This window comes from Elephas maximus, chromosome 16 (genome assembly GCF_024166365.1).
Source record: "Elephas maximus indicus isolate mEleMax1 chromosome 16, mEleMax1 primary haplotype, whole genome shotgun sequence".
Taxonomy (NCBI): domain Eukaryota; kingdom Metazoa; phylum Chordata; class Mammalia; order Proboscidea; family Elephantidae; genus Elephas; species Elephas maximus.
Window position 1 is genome coordinate 44,228,012 of NC_064834.1, and position 20,776 is coordinate 44,248,787.

A 20,776-nucleotide genomic window follows, 5' to 3' on the forward strand; every position below is an offset into this window, starting at 1 on the left:
TTACACCTGTAAAAGTTGGACAATGGATAAGGAAAACCGAAAAAGAATTGGCGTCTTTGAATTATGGTATTAGTGAAGGATATTGAATATACCATGGACTGCCAGAAGAATGAACAAGTCTGTCTTGGAAGAAGTATAGCCAGAGTGTTCCTTGGAGGTGAGGATGTCGAGACTTTGTCTTGCATACATTGGACATTTTAACAGGAGGGACCAGTCCCTGGAGAAGGACATCATGCTTGGTAAAGTGGAAGGCCAGTAAGATGGATTGACACAGTGACTGCAACAATGAACTCAAACATAGCAATGATTGTTAGGATGGCACAGGACTGTGCCGCGTTTCATTCTGTTGTACATCAGGTCACTTTGAGTCGGAAATGACTCAACAATACCTAACAACAGCAACAATCATATATTGCTTCTTCCTGTATTTGTTAATTTCTACCTCATCATCTGTGAACTCTTAAGGGTCAGAATAAAAACTCATAGGTAAATACTGAAAATTCTTATCTTCATAAAATCTCATCTAACATTTGAAATTTAAATGTTCCTAACCTTTCTAGTATTATTTCTATTATCAAAGTTCAAGTTTTTGATTGCGATTGGTCTGCCCCAACAGTCTCTCCTTTCTTAAATCCATCCTACATATCGGTTCCAGATTGAAGCATGAAGTAATCTCGTTATTTTCACTATTTAAAAACTTGAAGTCTCTTGATTATCTAGTGAATTAAGTAAAAATTCTATAGGTTAGCAAAAAAGTGATCTCACCCTATCTTTTCAGATACATTTCTGACCATTACTCAAAATGTACATCTTAGTGGTGTATTCGTTGTGTCCTGGATCTATCTTGGGTTTTCTACCTTGGCTTCATTTATAACTGTAAAAAAATCCTGAATCTCATCCAAAGGTTATCTTTTGTCCCTCTTTTATAGTCCTGCTTATATTTTGTATTGTATAGCTATATATTTGTAGACTTGCCTTCTTTCTCCTACTAGAATTTAATCCCTTTATGTAAGGAACTGTGGAAACCCTGGTGGCGTAGTGGTTAAGTGCTACGGCTGCTAACCTAAAGGTCGGCAGTTCAAATCCTCCAGGTGCTCCTTGGAAACTCTATGGGGCGGTTCTACTCTGTCCTATAGGGTCGCTATGAGTCGGAATCGACTCAGTGGCACGGGGTTTGATTTTTCTTGGTTTATGTAAGGAACTAATCTCATCTTTGTATCTTGTGTAACAGAGTACCTAACACAATGCCTTACACAGAGGAAGTGCTCAAGAAGTATTTTCGAAATTAATATGAGTGAAATAGGGAAGAGTTGGAGTATAAAAGGTCGTTTTCTTGTTTGGAAAAAGGATATAAAAAGCATACAGCAAAAAGAATACAAGATAAATATTAAAAAATCAGTTGAATTCCTATATACCAATAAAGAAAACGATGAAAAGGAAATCAGGAAAGCAATACCATTTATAATAGCCCGTAAAAAAAATAAAATGCTTAGGAATAAATCTAACCAGTTATGTAAAAGACCTATACAAAGAAAACAACAAAACAGGACTTCAAGAAACCAAAAGGGATATACATAAACGGAAAAACGTACCATGCTCATGGATAGGTAGACTCAACGTTGTGAAAATGACAATTTTACTGAAAGCAATTTAGAAATATAATGCAACCCTGATCCAGATACCAACAACATTCTTTAAAGAAATGGAAAAAAATAATCATCAACTTTATATGGAAAGAGGAGAGGCCCCGGGTAAGTAAAGCATTACTAAAGAAGAATAAAGTAGGTTCTGACCTCAGAACCTACTATACAGCTACGGTAGTCAAAACAGCCTCGTACTGGTACCACGACAGATACATTGACCAGTGGAACAGAATCGAGAACCCAGATGTAAATTCATCCACCTGTTGGTCACCTGAGCTTCGACAAGGGCCCAAAGTCCATCAAATGGGGAAAAGACAGTCTTTTTAACAAATAGTGCTGGCAAAATTGGATGTCCATCTGCAAAAAAATGAAACAGGACCCATACCTCGCACCATATACAAACTAATTCAAAATGGATCAAAGAGCTAAATATAAACCCAAACTATAAAGATCATAGAAGAAAAAATAGAATCAATGCTAAAGACCCTAATACACTGCATTAACAGAATACAAACCATAGCTAACAATATACAAATTCTAGAAATTAGATAACTGGGATCTTCTAAAAATCAAACACCTATGCTCATCAAAAGACTTCACCAAAAGAGTGAAAAGAGAACCTGCAGACTGGGAAAAAATGTTTGGCTATTACAAATCCGACAAGGTCTAATTTCTGAAATCTACAGGAAGATCCAACACCTCTACAACAACAGGACAAATATTCTAATTAAAAAATGGGCAAAGGGCATGAACAGAAGACATTCAAGCAGCCAAAAGACACATGAGGAAATTCTTGCCATCACTAGCCATTGGAGGAAAAAAAAAAAAAAAAGCCATTAGAGAAATGCAAATCAAAACCACGATGAGATACCATCTCACCCCAACATTACTGGCACAAGTAAAAAAACAGAAAATAACAAATGTTGAAGAGGCTGCCGGGAGACTGGAACTCTTACGCATCGCTGGTGGGAATGCAAAATGGTACATCCATTTTGGAAAACAATATGGTACTTCCTTAGAAAGCTAGAAATAGAAATACCATATGATACTGCAATCCCACTCCTAGGAATATATCCTAGAGAAATAAGAGTCATCACACAAATAGACATATGCACACCCATGTTCATTGCAGCATTGTTCACAATAGCAAAAAGATGGAAACAACCTAGATCCCTGTCGACAGATGAGTGGATAAACAAACTATGGTACATACACATGATGGAATACTATATAATGATAAAAAATAATGATGAATCTTTGAAGCATCTCATAACATGGGTGAATCTGGAGGGCATTATGCTGAATGAAATAAGTCGATCACAAAAGGCCAAATATTGTATGAAACCACTAGTGTAAAAACTCACAAAAATGTTTACACAAAAAGAAACAATCTTTGATGGTTATAAGGGAGGGGAAGGGTAGGGATGGAAAACTAAATAGACAATAGATAGGTGCTAACTTTGGTAAAGGGTAAGACAATACACAATACTGGGGAAGGCAGCACACCTTGTTCAGGTTAAAGTCATGGAAGCTCCATGAACAAATCCATACTCCCTTAGGGAATGAATTACTGGGCTGAGGGCCATGGGAACCATGGTCTCAGGGAACATCTAACTCAAGTGGCATAACATAGTTTATAAAGAAGGTGTCCTACATTCTACTTTGGTGAGCATCTGGGCTCTTAAAAGCCTGTGAGGTGCCATCTAAGATACTCCACTGGTCTCATTCCGTCAGGAGCAAGGGAAAATGAAGAAAACTGAAGACACAAGGGAAAGATTAGTCTAAAGGACTAGTAAACCACAACTACCACAGCCTCCACCAGACTGAGTCCAGTACAACTAGATGCTGCCCAGCTACCGCCACTGACTGCTGTGACAGGGATCACAATAGAGGGTCCCAGGCAGAGCTGGAGAAAAACATAGAACAAAATTCTAACTCAGAAACAAAGACCAGACTAACTGGCCTGATAGAGACTGGAGAAACCCTGAGAGTATGATCCCCCAGACACCCTCTTAGCTCAGTAATGAAGTCACTCCGGGAGGTTCACCTTTTACCCAAAAATTAGACAGACCCATAGGACAAAACGAAACTAAAGGGACACACTAGCCCAGGGGCAAGGACTAGAAGGTAGGCGGGGACAGGAAAGCTGGTAATAGGGAACCCAAGGTTGTGAAGGGAGAGTACTGACATGTCATGGGGTTGTTAACCAATGTCATAAAACAATACATGTACTGGTTAATGAGAAGCTAGTTCTGTAAACCTTCACCTAAAGTACAATTAGAAAAAAAAGGTATACTGCAAAAAATCAGAATTTTCTAATCAGGAAATTTATTTGTCGCCGAGACTAGGCCTCTGGACACCCTGCTAACTCAGAACTGAAGTGAGAAGCTAGTTCTGTAAACCTTCACCTAAAGTACAATTAGAAAAAAAAGGTATACTGCAAAAAATCAGAATTTTCTAATCAGGAAATTTATTTGTCGCCGAGACTAGGCCTCTGGACACCCTGCTAACTCAGAACTGAAGCCACTTCCGAAGTCTACCTTTAAGCCACATATTAGACAGGCCTATAAAGCAATAACACGCTAGTGGAACATGAAAAAACACGCTAGTGAAACATGCTTCTTAGTCCAATCAAGTATATGAAACCAAATGGGCAACACCTGCCCAAAATCAAAGGTGAAAAGGCAGGAAGGGACAGGAAACCTGAATGAATGGACACAGGGTATAAAGGGAAAGGAGAGAGTGCTGACACATTGCAGGGATTGCAACCAATGTCACAAAACAATTTGTATATAAACCTTTTAATGAGAAGCTAATTTGTACTGTAAGCTTTTACCTAAAACACAATAAAGTTTTTTTTTTAATTTACTTGTCAAATGTAGGAGACTTTCTAGTTTTGAAGTGAAAGTTTGCAGTCTCTCATTCTCAGATGAAAATTTAGAAAATATATGAAAGTTTTTTAATAAAAATAGTATCAGTACTGATTAGAAATATATGTATGTTTACTTTACTCATGGCATGCACACATCCATGAAAGAGTAAATTAGTAATTCAGACTATACCTCCCTAGCAACAACTGTACATTCTGTAGTAATGAAGAGAAAATATATGTTTGCAGATTCCCACCACTAAGAACAAATGCTTTGTTCCACTGAAGAGGCAAATTCTCAGGCTTTCACTTGGCCTTTTCCTCATTTAATGCAGTAATTTTTAAGTACTTCCTAAGCTTTGTGACTGGCGTCCTGCAGATCCAAAATCATACACATATTCAAAATATAGATATGATATTCAGAATGATAATGACCCTGTTATCCAAAAAAACTCAATGTTTATTGTCCTCTACTTAATAAGGCAGAAATAGATTTTGGGACTACTTTTAGCCAAATTTGCATCAGGGATTTTAAAAGATTTGGCACTTGTATGTGCACTGTTTTGAAAAAAATCACTTGTATTGACTAGTTCTTTCTATGGTGATTAATGGTACTTCTATAACATGTTTTGATACCTATTTCCTTATTTTTATCATGAGCTAATTACAAACCCAAAACCAGTGCCATAACAAGGACAAACCATTTACAGTGTGCCATTGCACTGGAGTTAAAGAACTGAGAGAGAATGGAAATGAAAAGATTAAAAACACCAACGTCCGCAAATTTTTTTTATTTTATTGTGTTTTCTATGAAAGTTTACACAGCGAATTAGGTTGCTGTTGGACAATTTCTATACAAATTGTTCAGTGGCATTGGTTACATTTTTCACAATATTAAAAATATAATTAATATTTTCTTATTAAACTTTTTCTTAACTCCATAATTGGAAAACAAACAACAAAAAAGAAATATTTCTTCTTGGTTGAAAATGAAAGTTCTTTTATGGTTTTAAATCCTTTTAGGCATTTATTAAGCTGATGTCTACATTAGCTCATGTTGACTAATCTTCCTGAGAAAGTAAATTTCATAAATTTTTATGTGTGTATGTGGTGCGCATACTTAAATATTACCCTCTGTCAAACATTGTAGAAAACTATTTTGAATTGCTCTTGATCAGCATAATTTTAGTAAACACTACTCTTAGTGGGCTTAGTTGAAAAAAGTAGTAATAATGAAAGGACTTTTAGAAGGTAACAGCCTGAGAATTTTAGTAAGAAGCCAGTGGATTAGAGAACTACAAGACCTGACCTGTAAGTAACAGATGAGAGAGATATAAATGGAAATAATTAAAGTGGACTCTTTTTAGTCTATAGGCTAAATGTACGTATGTGGTGTTTGTGTACATATATGCATACATACGCATACTTGCATATATCCTATAACTTCCCTCTCTAACAGAGCTATAGGTGAAATACAGTAGATCATCAGTCCAGGCTACATGAGCAAAGTACGATCTTGAGCTGAAAGGTTCAGTACTGAAAGCAAATGAGAGTGCACCATGTAGCAGTTTTAGAATCCATGTTTAGAAAGTTATATAAGTTTTTGCAGATAAGAGTGGCAAAGTTCTAGGAATGCCAGTGGTATCTTCCTCTGTTTCCACATGTAGCAAACCTGTATTCCACAGTAGAAAGAGAAATATAAAAGTTACTAAACTTGCCAAATTAACTGAATAAAGTTGAAATGGGAGAAGAAGAAACTAAAATGTGTGGTTAAGAGATTGTCTGAGTTGGAATTACCATTTATCTTAAGCAGGAAAAGACAAGAAAGAAGGAGATCAGATCTCCTGGGGAGGAAAAAAAGGAATAGTAAGGAAAGATGTTGGAGTCAGAAGTTTTCTGTAATAACCATGATTTGCTGATTTCCAGAGCCTCTGGTTTCCCCCCTGTGTGCGTGGGAAAAACAGGAATGAGGAAGGGTGAGGGTAGAGTTAATGGGATAGGTCAACAACCTTGCTGTACTCATATTTGCAGGATGCTTGTGGGTCAGCTAGAGGTAACAGAAAATACATTGGGCTGAGATGCTGATATATACTCATAAGAACTTATGCAAGGTAATAATACCAAAAAGTAAAGAGATTAGATTTTGCAGAGTGAAGTTCCACCAAAGGAGCATATTCAGACTAAAATTATATACAGGGGAGGAGTTCAGAAGATGGGCAACAGCTTTTTTTTTTTTTTTTTAATTTTTTTGTAAAGTATTTGTAACAAAAAGTTTGCCATTTTAACCATTTTTAAGAGTACAATTCAGACATTAATTATATTCACCATGTTGTGCTACCATCACCATTGTCCATTTCCAAAAATTTTTCATCACGCCAAACAGAAACTCATATCCCTTCAGTAATAACTTCCACTTCCCCTTTCCCCTATCCCCTGGTAACCCCTACTAAACTTTTGTATCTATGCTTTTGCCTATTGTAGATATTTCATATAAGTGGGATTATATGTGTCCTTTCCTGCCTGACTTGTTTCACTTAGCATAATGTTTGCAAGGGTCATTCACGCTGTAGCATGTATCAGAACTTCATTTCTCTTTATGCGTATGCCACATTTTGCTTATTCATTCATCTGTTGGTGGACATTTGGGTTGTCTCCACCTTTTGGCTACTGTGAATAATGCTGTAAGGAACATTGGTATACACGTGTTTGTTTCAGTTCCTGCTTTCAAGTCTCTTGGGCATATACCTAGGAATGGAATTGCTAGATCATATAGTAATTCTATGTTTAGCTTTTTGAGAAACCGCCAAGCTGTTTTCCACAGTGGTTACACTATTTTACATTTTCACCAATAATGCATCAGTGTTCCAGTTTCTACACATCCTTGCCAACACTTGTTTCAGTTTTTCTGATAATAGCCATCCTAGTAGGTGTGAAGTGGTATCTGATTGCGATTTTGATTTGCATTTCCCTAATGAATGAGGTAGTGTAGTGGCTGAGAGGTATGGCGTCAGCAGTTCGAATTCACCAGGCACTCCTTGGAAACCTTATAAGGCAGTTCTACTCTGTTCTGTAGGGTGGCTATGAGTTGGAATCGACTCAACAGCAGCGGGTTTGGTTTTTGGCTTTAATGACTAATGAAGGAGCCCTAGTGGCACAACTTGGATGCCAACTGGAAGGTGAGCGGTTCAAACCTACCAGCCACTCCGCAGGAGAAAGATGTGGCAGTCTGCTTCCGTGAAGATTACAGCCTTGGAAACTCTATGGGGCAATTCTACTCTGTCGTATAGGTTCGCTAAGAGTCAGAATTGCCTAGACGGCAACAGATTTTAATGACAAATGACTTTCAGCATCTTTTCATGTGCTTATTGGCACATGTGCTTATTTGTATATCTTCCTTGGAGAAATGTCTATTCAAATCCTTTGCCTGTTTTTAAATTGGGATGCCTCATAGTTGAGTTGTAGGAGTTTTATTTTTTATTCTGGATATTAACCCCGTACCAGATGTACGGTTTCCAAATATTTTCTCCCATTCTGTAGGTTCTCTTCACTTTCTTGATAGTATCCTTTTATGCACAAAATTTTTCATTTTCATAAACACCAGTTTATTTGTTTTTTTCTTTTGTTGCTCATGCATTTGATTTCATGGCTAAGAATCCATTGTCAAAAAGTTCTTGAAGGTTTACCTCCATGTTTTCTTCTAAGAGTTCTGTGGTTTTATTCTTACATTTAGGTCATCAATCCATATTTTGAGTTAATTTTCCTGTATGATGTGAAGTATGGGTCCACCTTCGTTCTTTTGCATATGGAGATCCAGTTGCCCCAAAACAATCTTTTAAACACTTCCTTTCCCTTAATTCAGGAAACTTTATCCGATGTAGAAAATCTGTCATGTTGTTTTAAGTCTTTCTACCTCTTATAGAAAATCAGTGTGGTAGACGGTAGCATTGAGATTAGAAGACATTGTGAACTCTTTGGAAGCATGAGGGGGCAGTTGGCGAAGTCCTGCTATAGATGTCTGTAAGGACTTATTCATCACTCTCAGAGTGTTGTTAAATGTTACATGCAAAGTCGTCTCTAGAAAAAAATGGTAGGTAGATAGTTTACCTTGATTGCCCCACCATATACTTTTTTATGGTTTTCATTTTGTTTAATATATATCCTCCCTTCTCTTGATATATTTTCCCTATTCCCTGAAAATCGCATTCCAGTTACTCCCTCAACTAGAGCTGACTAACAGTGTCCATCCCAACCCTATTCCAACTCTCTAGGGGTTCTTATTGTTGTTAGTTGTTACCGAGTTGGCTCTGACTCAAGACAACCTTGTGTATAACAGAACAAAATATTGCCTGGTCCTGTGTCATCTTCATAATTGTTGCTTTGTTTGAGTCCATTTTGACTGTTAGATCAATTCATCTCATTGAGGGTTTCCCTCGTTTTTGGTGACCCTCTGCATTTTCAGAAGGCCCTTGATATTCAAAATGTGTATACCCCAAAACTATGAGAATCCTCACATTTAGAATACTGCTGTGTCATATAATTACTTCTAGAAAATACTATAAAATGTAATTGAAAACTGTAGGCCTTAATGAAAGTTACTGTATTCATGTCAACTAACAGAAGACACCAGAACCACATTGAGTTGGGGAGGTTGGGACTTTGACTATATTCAGCCTCTGAGTGATTTTCCCCCACTCATACTCAATTCACAGAATGTGTTATTCAGATGCGCGTAAGAGCCATTTTCAAGTCGTTGAAACCTAGATAGAAGCCTTTGAATGTTAAAGGCCTGCTCTGTGCTGCTTTTTCCTTCCTGGCTATGTTTATCAGCCACCTACATGTGTTAATAAGACAGGGCCCCATGACTTCCTTGGGTCACATTTGTCCATTTTACTAATGGTCATCTGAAAACCACCTCTATTGTCTAATTAGTGGTTCTGGCAACTTTTTTGGAAATTTTAGGCCATAATAGGGGTACAAAGTAGTACATTATTAAATGGCCCTGGTACAGTGAGCTGAATTACATAAAGAAATAAGGATACGACTCAGCTGTCACAGAGTTGCTGCTTTAAATAATGGGTTTTACTCTGCTTCAGTTTTTCAATCTCAATTCTGTAGCTTGGCCATAGTACTCAGAATCACCACAGGGAAAAGTACAGCTCATCTTTAACTTCTCTTGCTTTTCTTACATTTGCCAAAGGAAAAGAGAAATAGCGTCTTAATAATTTATCACTTCCCTATTTAAGCATATACCTTGCTGTTTCTAAGTAGATTTAAGAATTAGGAATAATCCCAGTCAGCTTCCACATAGCAAAAACTGGCTTCCTCTTCCTGCTATTCTGGGCAAAAGTACATGCAACATTCACCATTTTACCCCCCGATAGGTATCTAATATCAGTAGCTTGGAACCAAGGCCATTTCTTCAAAACTTTGACCTCATCTGGACTCTTACTGAACTGCCTGTCCTTATATTCTCTTTTACTAACGTTAGGGTAGGCTTGAAGATACAAGAATGCCTTGACAGCGGCAGTGATACTTGCAAAAAGCTAAAAGATCTAGGTACTACATATCATCTAAGGCCATGTTCAAAATTTGTTTTAAAAAAAAAAAAAAAACTGCCAAAGGTTGACTAGTCCTATGGTCGGGATGAGGAAGTTTTGGAGGCAATAGAAATGCACTGTATTACAGGTGGTTCTGGAATTTTCCATTTTGGGATTTTTTAACTTTAAGTCCATTTTGTTCTGTTTAACCTATGTATGTGTGTACATGTGTGTGTACGTGTGTGTGCGTCCCCAAACCAAGCGTTTGTGTTACTGTCTCATATCCTTACGATTGAAAATTGTTAGAAGGAGAAAAAGCCTGGAAGGGGAGAATAGAAATTCACAGTTGACAATGGAGAATGTGATTAACCAATAAGGTAACCAGTTCTTTCACGGGCTAGAGACAGAGTGTAAGAGGAATGAATATCCAAAAAACCCAAAACCCATTGCAGTTGAGTCCATTCTGACTCATAGTGACCCTACAGGACAGAGTAGAACTTCCCCACAGGGTTAAGAGGAATGAATATAGAAGTGTAGAATAAGTATTTGGGGTAATGTTGGGGGTGTTAGAGTGGATATATTTTTGATAGACCTATGAATTTTTTTGTTTAATCTCAAAAATCTCTACCTTCAAAGTAGTTTTAAAGTTATTATTAAAACTCACCAGAGGGATTCATCTTGGTATTTGAGCTTTTATAACTTTTATTTTCTTGAGATTCCAGTGTTTGCATGTTTCGCATTTCAGGGTTAGACAGAGTGTCCAACCAGAAAATGGACTAAAACCCACCTTACTAGGTAGGGGAATCCTTGTGCATTTGTGAAATGAACTTTGGGAAATTTGCATATTTTATACAATGTTTTAAGATGTTTTTTCCTAATTTAATAGCATTCTTTGCATTTGAGCAAGATACCATTTCATGTGGTAAAACTTTAGTGGTTCTAATATAAAATAGGAGGAAAAACAATTTCTTGAATTAAAATATCTGCATTAAGCTAGACTTTTTTTTGTATTTTAATTAAGAATTTCTTATTTCTAGATTAAGTGTTTACTTCATATTTGAAGAAAGCCCCCACTCTTTAAGCCTGTATTTATTTTAAAAGGCTATAAATTGTGGCTCTTCAGGAGACTGACCAATTCATCAGAATACTTGTTTCCTTTTCTGCCTCCCCTCTGAAAGGACCATTTTGCTATGTTATAGCTGAAATTTATGTAGCAAACTGAGAGGCAGTGAGTTTGTACAAATTAGCAATATTTTATTGCTTTAATTTAAGTAACTTTAAAAAAAAAATAGAAGATCAGAATTAATAAATTCATTTATGAGTGTTAGGTTTAGTATTCAAATTGACCGTAATTTTGTTTTCCTTTTTTTTTTTTGACAAAGGTTACATAACCTTTTAAAACAAAACCTGTTACCAATTTAAAGAATGATAAATACAATGGGCCGTATTTCTGAGTGTGTGTATTTCTCCCTAAATAAAAGAGTAGTTATTGTGCAAAATTGACCTATTTGTGGGGATATAAATAAAAAAGAACTCTGCTGTGATTGTTAAGGAAGAGTAGACCAATACAGAAAGAATAGTTGTGATCTCAAGAACATGTTTGTATGTTAAATGTATTTGACATAATGAAAGCAGCGTTGAGAAATGTTTTCAAATAATTACTGTTGAAATAAAATCTTTTTTTTATTAAATCTTTGAAATAAGAGAATGCCGAGACAGAAGTGAAAACTTCAAATGAAAATTTAAGTGTACCAAATTAGTTTTTAAGTATTCTGTATTTCCCCTATTAGTAGATTAGAGCAGATCTATCAAAACATTACTTTGAAGCCAAAACAATTTGAACCATAACCTAATAAAGTGTTATATTTTTGTTACCGTGTCATTTTTGTGATATTTCAAAGGAAACAGAGTATCCTTAGCCTAATCTGTAATAGTAAATTATTTTGGAAATTTGGCTTGGCATATAAACAGATGAGTCTTTCTGATTCCTTTTAGACTGAGGGTTGGTGGTTTCTAGTTTATTGTTCCTGTGATTGGCATTAAAAGCCTTATTTCACAGCTTGCAGTGGGGGACTATTGGTAAAGAGTAGCTGTGTTCCACAAGCTAAATTCAAAAAGTGTCAATCAAGGTCTCACATAGGTTACTTAGAGAATGAGTTTTCTCACTGATTTCACCAAATGTCGTCTCATGCTGTCTTTGATTGGCACAGCCTGGTGGGGAGGATGGATGAATCTGTCACCAGCTGGTTAATTGTGTTGCCGGTTTCAGTCTGACATCAGGTCTTTGACTCTTAAGTGGCTCAATACAAAACAAATTAGCAGATTGTAGTCATATTTCTCATTCTATATGCTTTGACTTTGTTGAATGCAGTCCATAAATCATATTGACTGACACACAAGTAAATGATGAAAGGTGCTTTTGAGACATGGATCTAGAAAACAGTGCTGTGAAGGTGCCATGGAAGGATGCATATGGTTGACCCTTTGGGAATTTCCTAGGAGCCAAATGTCTCTTTACCACAATTGTTCTTAAAAGAAAAGCTTTTGGGTAATGCGAAAAGGATCTAGTATGTCAGCAGATTCTCTTTTACAAGTTCCTTTGAAATATAAGAAGTTTGTCTAAGGGTTTTCTCTCTTTACAAGTTGTTTTTTAGCAAAATGTTAGAGCAGGGTAAAAAAAAGTTGCTACTTTAAAAGTTTAGCAGGTGTTTTTACTTATTTTTTGAGCTTTCTGCTGTTAAAGAGAAAAAAATGTTAATGCAATTAATTTTTAGGATGAGGGCAGCAGAAATTTCTAAATGTTTGAAATTTATGAAATTGTGCTGTTTTCTCAATTGCATCACTTAATTATTTTGGCTACGTTTGTTAAAACATTAAAAGCCAGAGCATCTCTAATGAAAGGGCTAGTTTTTAAAGGTAATTATAAAAGTACTTACTTTTTTTTTATTCTAGAAAATATAATTTATTAAGAACATCAGCAATAGCGTTCAAAAGGGTGTTTTGGTTATACCACAGTTAGCCAAGGGCTACAAGCATCAGAAATGAACTGCCGAAGATATTTTTGGGAGTGCAGATTTTTGGAGCATTAAATTTCCGTCTAAAAACGAGTAGTAGATGAAATTTAAGAATATTTGTACACATTCTATAGTTAAGTAGTAGACATTTTTTTTAATGTGTAGAAATATCTTATAGAATAACTTTTTAAAAATTTAAAGAATCTGAACTTTCAGTATTAAATTCTGAGCTGTGAAAAGGAAGAATTTACTTTATCTGAAGATTTATGGAGTATTTTATAAATATTTTAAACTTCTATCTTTGAGAACAATAAGCCTGTATTTAGTAATGCCTATTTTTTTTAAGTCAAAAGAAATTTAATATTAGGATTTTATTATTACATATGTCATGTAAATAAAGAGCTGAATTCATGTGTGTGTTTGTATGTTTTCATTACCTATTTCCAGCAGATTTGTGGAGTAGCCTATGTTCTCTTACCATCATTTTCAGTTCCAGTGCTATTCATACGTAGTCATTTGTAGCATCTAAGCCTGTGTTCAATTTTAAGTTTCTTTTAAAATAATACCACTTATATGTACAGTATCTTTGCTTATGAAATAAATTTAATAGTGAATTTTTCTTGGCAATTGTTTTAATCTGCTTTTGCAGTTTGTACATTTGGGAATGACATCATAAATAGGACATGGAGCTGATTTGATGGAGAAGTACATTAAATTAAAATGCACTAGTTTTTCCATTAGGTCAAAATGACATTTCCATTAAGTATTCTCAAGCCTATTGCATTGTAATTAAATGACATGCTATTGATTTCTCCTTTTTCTGCCTCCCCCCACCCCATTCATATTGTTATTTTTCTGCTTGAGGAATGGAGCTGCGTGTCTCCCAGACTAATTCCTCTTGGTTTTGGGATCTTGAAGCATGCTGAGTTTTGCATTGTTTGTTGCATTCCTTTTTGGCAGTTCATCAGTATCTGTCAAATATATTGTTTGCATTGCCTTTTATCTCTTAAAGTTTTTGATTGAGAAATTGACGTTCCAATTCAGATATGTAGTTTTTCATTGTGCATAGTGTCTAAATGCCAAAGACTCATTCACAAAAGTTCCATGTTTCTAGCCTGACTTTCAGTGTGTAATTTAAAGAACAAATTTTATTCTAGTAAACATCTTGAAAATATATTTGTTTTCTTACCTTTTGAACACATTAATTCTTTGTAAATGTTTTGCACCAATATATTGTAACATTTATGTTTGGAAGATTTTTTTTTCATGATTTTATAGCTTTATTGGCCTTTATGATAAGTAGGAAAAAAACATATTTACCAAATATCACTAGGTAACAATTTGTTAATGCAAATGAGGCAAAATATGGCACATCTTCCAAAATCATGGGTTTTTGAATCCTGTAAAGGAGTTAAGCCATTAACAAATCATATAATTGTCCGTTGAAAATAGTCATACTAGGGGCAGTATTACACTGGAAAACTTTACCTAAGAGTTTTTATTATATGTTATTTTAAACTTCTAATTGAAATGCAAAGCCTGTTGAACAGTTTCTGGTAAAAATGATGGAATATTGTGATTCAACTGTGTGATCTAGAGGCTAAACATTTTTGTCATTTTTTAAGAAAACAGTTTAAAGGTATCAGTGAACATTTGTGTCAAGTTTTAAGAACTTATTGTAGTTGAAAATATAATGGTATTGTATATAGTGAAAGAAAATCACAATCTTTGTATTTTACTGAACTACATATTTTTACATTGTCAGATGATTATAAAACCTAATTTCTAAAACTAAATGCAGATCGGTAGATGGTTTTGAAGTCATAGATAGGCAAGCCTTTTTTTTTTCATTATTGAAACTCTGCTATAATTTAATGTCCTAATTAGAGATAGGGACTTATCACTCAAGATGTGTTTTGAATTTTTGCAGTTTAAATAATTATAACTTAAATGATGCTGTTTGTTAGCTTCCCTTCTTCTGGCTTGGTTAATTATATAAAGGAGAGCTTAAAAAGCATTATATGGATATAATGTTCTGGCACTATGCCAGCTATTATATGTCAGAAATGTCATATTTTAATATGCATTTTAAATACTTGAGCCATTCTGAGAGATCTGAAATGATAATAGTTTTAGCTTGTATTTATTTTCCTTTGTGTAATTAGAGTTTTAATGATATTTATGTCCTGGGAAGGCTAAGTGAACAAGAATATTCATTTTAAGTCCTATGATAAAGGCATCACCACTCAGAATATAGAAACAGAAAGGTCAATAATCATTATTGTATAAAAAAGCAACAAAAGGAATACCAGAAGTATAATTTTTCTGATATCATGTGATGTATTTCTGTGTTTGTTTATTTGTTTTTTGGTTTGGTTGTTTGTTTTAAACAGGGGAAAGTTGCCCAGACAGCTTGCATGTCAGCCTGCCAGCATCTGTCAACATCCTTAATGCAGATGCTACTGGACAGTGAGTTAAAACAGATAAGCATGGGAGCTGTTCAGCAATTTAACTTAGATGTCATACAGTGTGAATGTAAGTACCCCATACAATCTCATGCTTTTCTAGAAATTATATTTTAATTATGTGAAAAGTTGGCATATAGTAAGATAGCTCAGAAAGGAAGGAAGGGGCCTAAACTTTCAGCAGCCTTAGCAGCAGCAGCAGCAGCAGCTGCCAACTTCCTTCCAGGAGGGAAAAAGTATCTCAGCTCACATCTAGAGCCTCTAGAGAGAGGTACTGAAGTGGCACCCCTGATTGAGATAGTTAAAAAAGCATTTTTCCCGTTATTCCTTCCTTTGGTTATTCATGCTTTCTTGTGAAGATTCTCGTAATATTTGTCATAAATGGATGAAGTCATTCTAAGTGTCCTTCATATTTACTCTCCCTGTAAGCAACTTTTTAGGTATTTGCTAGAAGGATAATCTTAGGACCCTGTATTCCAAATGAAGCTTCTTTTATATTCTGATTTTTTTGTTTCTCTTCCTCAAAGAATTTCTTAAGCCTTTGCCTTTATCATTGTTTTTCATTTAATTTTTTTTAGGTAATGAGGCTAGCCAGAGTCTATAATCTAATTTTGACACTAGCCAGTCAGCTTCAAAACTGGATAGATGATTCGGTTATTAGCTTTGTTATATGTGATTCTGGACATGGGTTTTATCAACTCCTAAATTCTGGCTCATTAAGTACAGGACATGAGTGTATGTGAGCAACTTTCATGCATTTCTTTCAAATGAACCATGTACTGATTAAACGATAGAAATCCTTGGTTGGCAGTTCCACCCGAACCAGTAAATAGAGTATTTAACAATTCAGTTAGGAACCACTTTTGATAAATTGAAAATCAGTAGAACACAGGAAGGATTGTAAAATATTCATGTGAGGCAAATTTTGAAATAATACATTTTGTGTGAAAGACATTTGAATAATTAAATGTCAGTCACTTGCAGCTGGACCAGGAGTGACAGGTTTTTGGTTTCTTCCCCCAATAAATATCAAGTTTTATTTGTGTGCCTACTATGTGTAAGTTATTCTGCTAGGAAAGACATAATTAATATTAAAGAAAATAATTGTGTAGGCTTATTGATCAAGGTCAATTGTCTATCACATGAAGAAAAATCCAGTTTTTAAAAATCTACGTATTTCCTTAAAAAAATAAAATTGTCTTATGAGATCATTTCAGTATGATATTGCTTATATAAATATCTTACATAAATATTCCTGGAGACATTTTGTATTGTTACATCTTCATTGTGGCTTCAAAATAAATTAGGTGGTTTGTTGAACCTGTGGCATTTGGTTGTGTATTCTCAGACATATTGTTCGAAGATGGAAGTTACTGTTTGGTCAGGCAACTTTAGGCGTCTAGATTTTCTCTGTTCTCTTATCTTTTCATGAAGGGATAGCCCTAACTATAGTTAAGGAAAGGGCACGTATAACCCAAAATCTTTGCCTCTATATCCTGCCACAGAACAGTTTCCACCACTAGTTACAAAGGTCAGCAGTTCAAATCTCCCAGGTGCTCCTTGGAAACTGCGTGGGGCAGTTCTGCTCTGTCCTATAGGGCGGCTATGAGTCGGAATCACTCGACAGCAGTGGGTTTTTTTTTTTTAGGCAAAGTTACTAAAGGTTCTTTTTGAAATGCTGGTGTTTTCTTAAAGGGCTAATCTCTCAGAAGAGACCGAAAAAAGTACTATGTATAAAATGTAACTCAGTTAAGGAGGGCTGGGATCAAGTGTGAGAGGGTTAAACCTTGACCAGATGGGGGCTAAGGTTCTGGCACTATAGATATGGAAAAGGAGAGGCAAGGCCTCAAAGACAAACCATAGAAGGCAGCTTAGCTTCTTTTAGGATTTTGCCTGTGGTTTGTTCTGCTTCTTAATATAGTATTATGTATCATGCATTCAGTGCTCACTGAACAATTGTAAATTGACTGACTGCTTTTTCATGTTTATTTCACTACCTCTGGTGCTAAATGTTCCCTTTTCCAAAAGATATCTTTTTATGTTAAATGGTTAAGAATAGATAATGAACAGGTGCAAAAAAATTATCTACTTCCAAACTCTTGACTTTGAGTAATTGATACATAAATCATTTATAAATGAAACAACTTTCTCTAATGAATATGTTAAGAGAATTTTAAAATAAGTTTTCTTCCTATTTAAAGTAGTGTTTTTGTTTTATAAAAGGCAATTTTTTTAAGGAAAAGCTTATTTTTTATATCAGTGCAAATATGTATGCTTTCTATGTATTGGGGCAGGAAAAGGAGAAGAAAGGGAGGCAGGAAGAGGACCTCTGCTAGGTAGGAGCAAGGCTAAAATGCTTGGTAAATTTGTGAAGAGAAGGAGTCTGGAAACCATGGGAGTCAACTGGGATATGAAAGAGAAGATAGGTAGTTTAGATGTAATCCTAGAAACTAAAAGATCATTGTGTTTATGGAGCTGGAAGATATTATGCCGAGTGAAATCAGCAAATCACAGAAGGACAAATATTGTATGACCTCACTTATATAAAAAGACAAAAAAAGGCAAATGTATAGAAAACAAAGTTTATTAGTGGTTACAAGGGGCAGGTGGGGGGAAAAGAGGGTGTTAACGATGATGGAAATTATTATGTTGATTAAGGGTAGGGCTGCACAGCTGATTATTGTAATTGCTGTCAATAAGTTGTGCACCTGTAAAAAACTGAATTGGCGAAAGTTATGTGATATTTGTATTTACAACAATGACAAAAAAAAAAAAAAAGAGTAGCTGCTGAGGCTGCTTATGTACAACCAAACCTCATGGGATTTGGTTTCTTGGTTTGGAGGTTTAGGGTCATGGTTTCATGGGACATCCCAACTAATTGGCTTAATAACATGTTCGGTACTTCTCTTCTACCTCCTGGCTTGATGTGTAGTGCCTGGGGTCTTAAAAGCTTGTATGGATCCTCCCAAGGCATAACAATTGGTCTCTATTCGCCTGGAACAACAGAAGAAGGAGAGTCAGGAATAGGAGGAGGATATGAAATGTGTGGCTAATTGCCTCCATGAACAACTGCCTCTTTTGCCATAAGACCAGAAGAACTGGATGGTGACCAGCTACCATTCCTGAGTATTTTGATCAAAGATTCTATAGAAGAATCCTCATCAAAAGGGGGAAAATGCAGAACAGAATTTCAAAATTTTCATGGACTCCAGACTTCCTGGAGCCATGAAGGTTGAATGAACCCTGAAATTGTTGCCCTAAGATAATCTTTAACCTTAAACCAAAAATATCCCCTGAAGTCTTCTTAAAACCAAGCAGTAGTTTAGCTTAACTAGTAAAAAATGTCTGCCTTGAGCATTATGCTCTGTTAAGAACTACCTATATGGGATCAAATTGACAACAGCAACTCAAAAGGGTAGATAGAAACCTAGGGGACAGTGAATTTATGTTAACGGGAGGAACAACTCAGAAAAGGAGGGTGAGAATAGTTGCACAACTCAAAGAATATAATCAGTGTCTCTAGGTGGTACATGTAAAAACTCCTGAGTTGGTGTATGTTTTGCTGTGTATATTCTCAACAACAAAATAAATAAAATTATATTTAAAAAATAATACCTTTAAGGATGTCTTAATAGGCTATGCTATGATAGAATATGCCATAGTTTATATATCTAGTCCCCAACATTGGGCATTTGGTTGTTTCCCCTCTTCCTTGTTTTTGCTATGCAAATACCATCTTGATAAAAAATCTATGACAACAACAACAACAACAAAAAGATCATTGTGTTTCTCCAACCACGTGGTAATACACACACACACACACACACTTCTACTTGGCAACTACGAAGTAATTGTCTAGCTATTCCATACAATGCATAGCTCTACCAATTTCTTACATTGAGCTGAAATAGATTTCTCTCTAAACTTCTTTTAATGGATCTGGTTCTATATTAGGGCCAGAGTCACCACTAATTTATATTGTACCTGTATGCAAATTAGAAAGAGTGTTCCCACTAAAAGAAAAAAGCCATACAAAATCGTACCCTTTATATGAGTTAGAAAAGGTGACCCTTCTTCCATCTGGACTTAACTCTCACCAAGGCACATGACTTGGCAAGTGAAATGTGAATCGAGTTTCAGCCCTCACTCTCTCCCTTCCTCTCCTCAAGTGGGCACTCGTGTAGTAAGCAGTCTGACAACTGGATGTGGTAGTTCTGCTTATGGCCATACAGAAAAATCCAAATCTTCATCTCTTATCCAGTTATATGCAAATTGCTTTTATATCCCTCTGAATCTTCTTAAGGCCAGATATCAACAGTTCCTCTTATTCTCATGTGATGTGATTTTAGCACTACTTAGAATCCATATTGCTCTTTGAACAAACTGATTTGACTACCTTCAGTTTAATGTTTGATACCCAGAGTTGAATACAGAAACACCCAGGTGTGGGGGAACCAGTATAATATGTAGTTGTTTCTATCAAATACATTATTCCATAGCCTATACTTTACTAGTAAAGCCCAATTACCTTTTTCAGTGGCCAGAGTATGCTCTTGAATTATGGAAACTATAGGGTTCTGAAGTCTCTGTGTCTTTCCTTTTCTGTGATGGCTAAGCCCCGTTTTTCATTAAATTTTGTTTTAAGATTTGTGCCATAATGTTAGCTTATTTGATATCTTTTTATATCAAAATTTGATATAATCTGCATATTTGTAATTATGCCTTCTGCACATTTAACAAAGTCATTAGCAAAATGTTGAACAAAACCTGATGTCAATATCCTGAGATCCAGTACCTCAGTGGGTCTCAAAATACAGTTCCCAGATCAGCAGCAACAGTATCACCTGGGAACTTGTTAGAAATGCAAATTCTTGGGCTCCACCTGCCAAATCAGGAATTCTAGGTGTGGGACCCTGCAGCCTATGTTTGAATAGACTGTTCAGGAGATTCTGATACATGATAAAGTTTGAGAACCACCATATTACATGAACCTCTCCATAATATTGACTTAAATCAATAAGTTGTAATCACCAACTCCTCACTTATCAACATGGTTAGATTCCAAAGACCAGGTTGTTATGCAAAAATTAACATTATGTGAAAATGGAAGATGACCACATCAGACCACAAAATAGAGGATGTCTGCATCATTGGATAACAGCCAAATTATACCATTGCATAACTGCTAAATTGCAACATTATATATATGCCAAATAATGTCATTACATAACTGTCAAATTACATCATT

At 35.5% G+C, this 20,776-nt stretch overlaps 1 protein-coding gene across 2 annotated transcripts in view; it reads left to right on the plus strand.

Moving 5' to 3' along the window:
- The window catches only part of EXOC6 (exocyst complex component 6), a 217,991-nt gene that overhangs the window by 143,375 nt on the left and 53,840 nt on the right, over positions 1 to 20,776 (plus strand). For both annotated transcript variants that reach the window (XM_049856026.1, XM_049856027.1), the window contains exon 19: positions 15,457 to 15,598. In XM_049856026.1, coding sequence (XP_049711983.1) covers positions 15,457 to 15,598 — 142 coding nt within the window. The remainder of the gene's footprint in view (positions 1 to 15,456; positions 15,599 to 20,776) is intronic.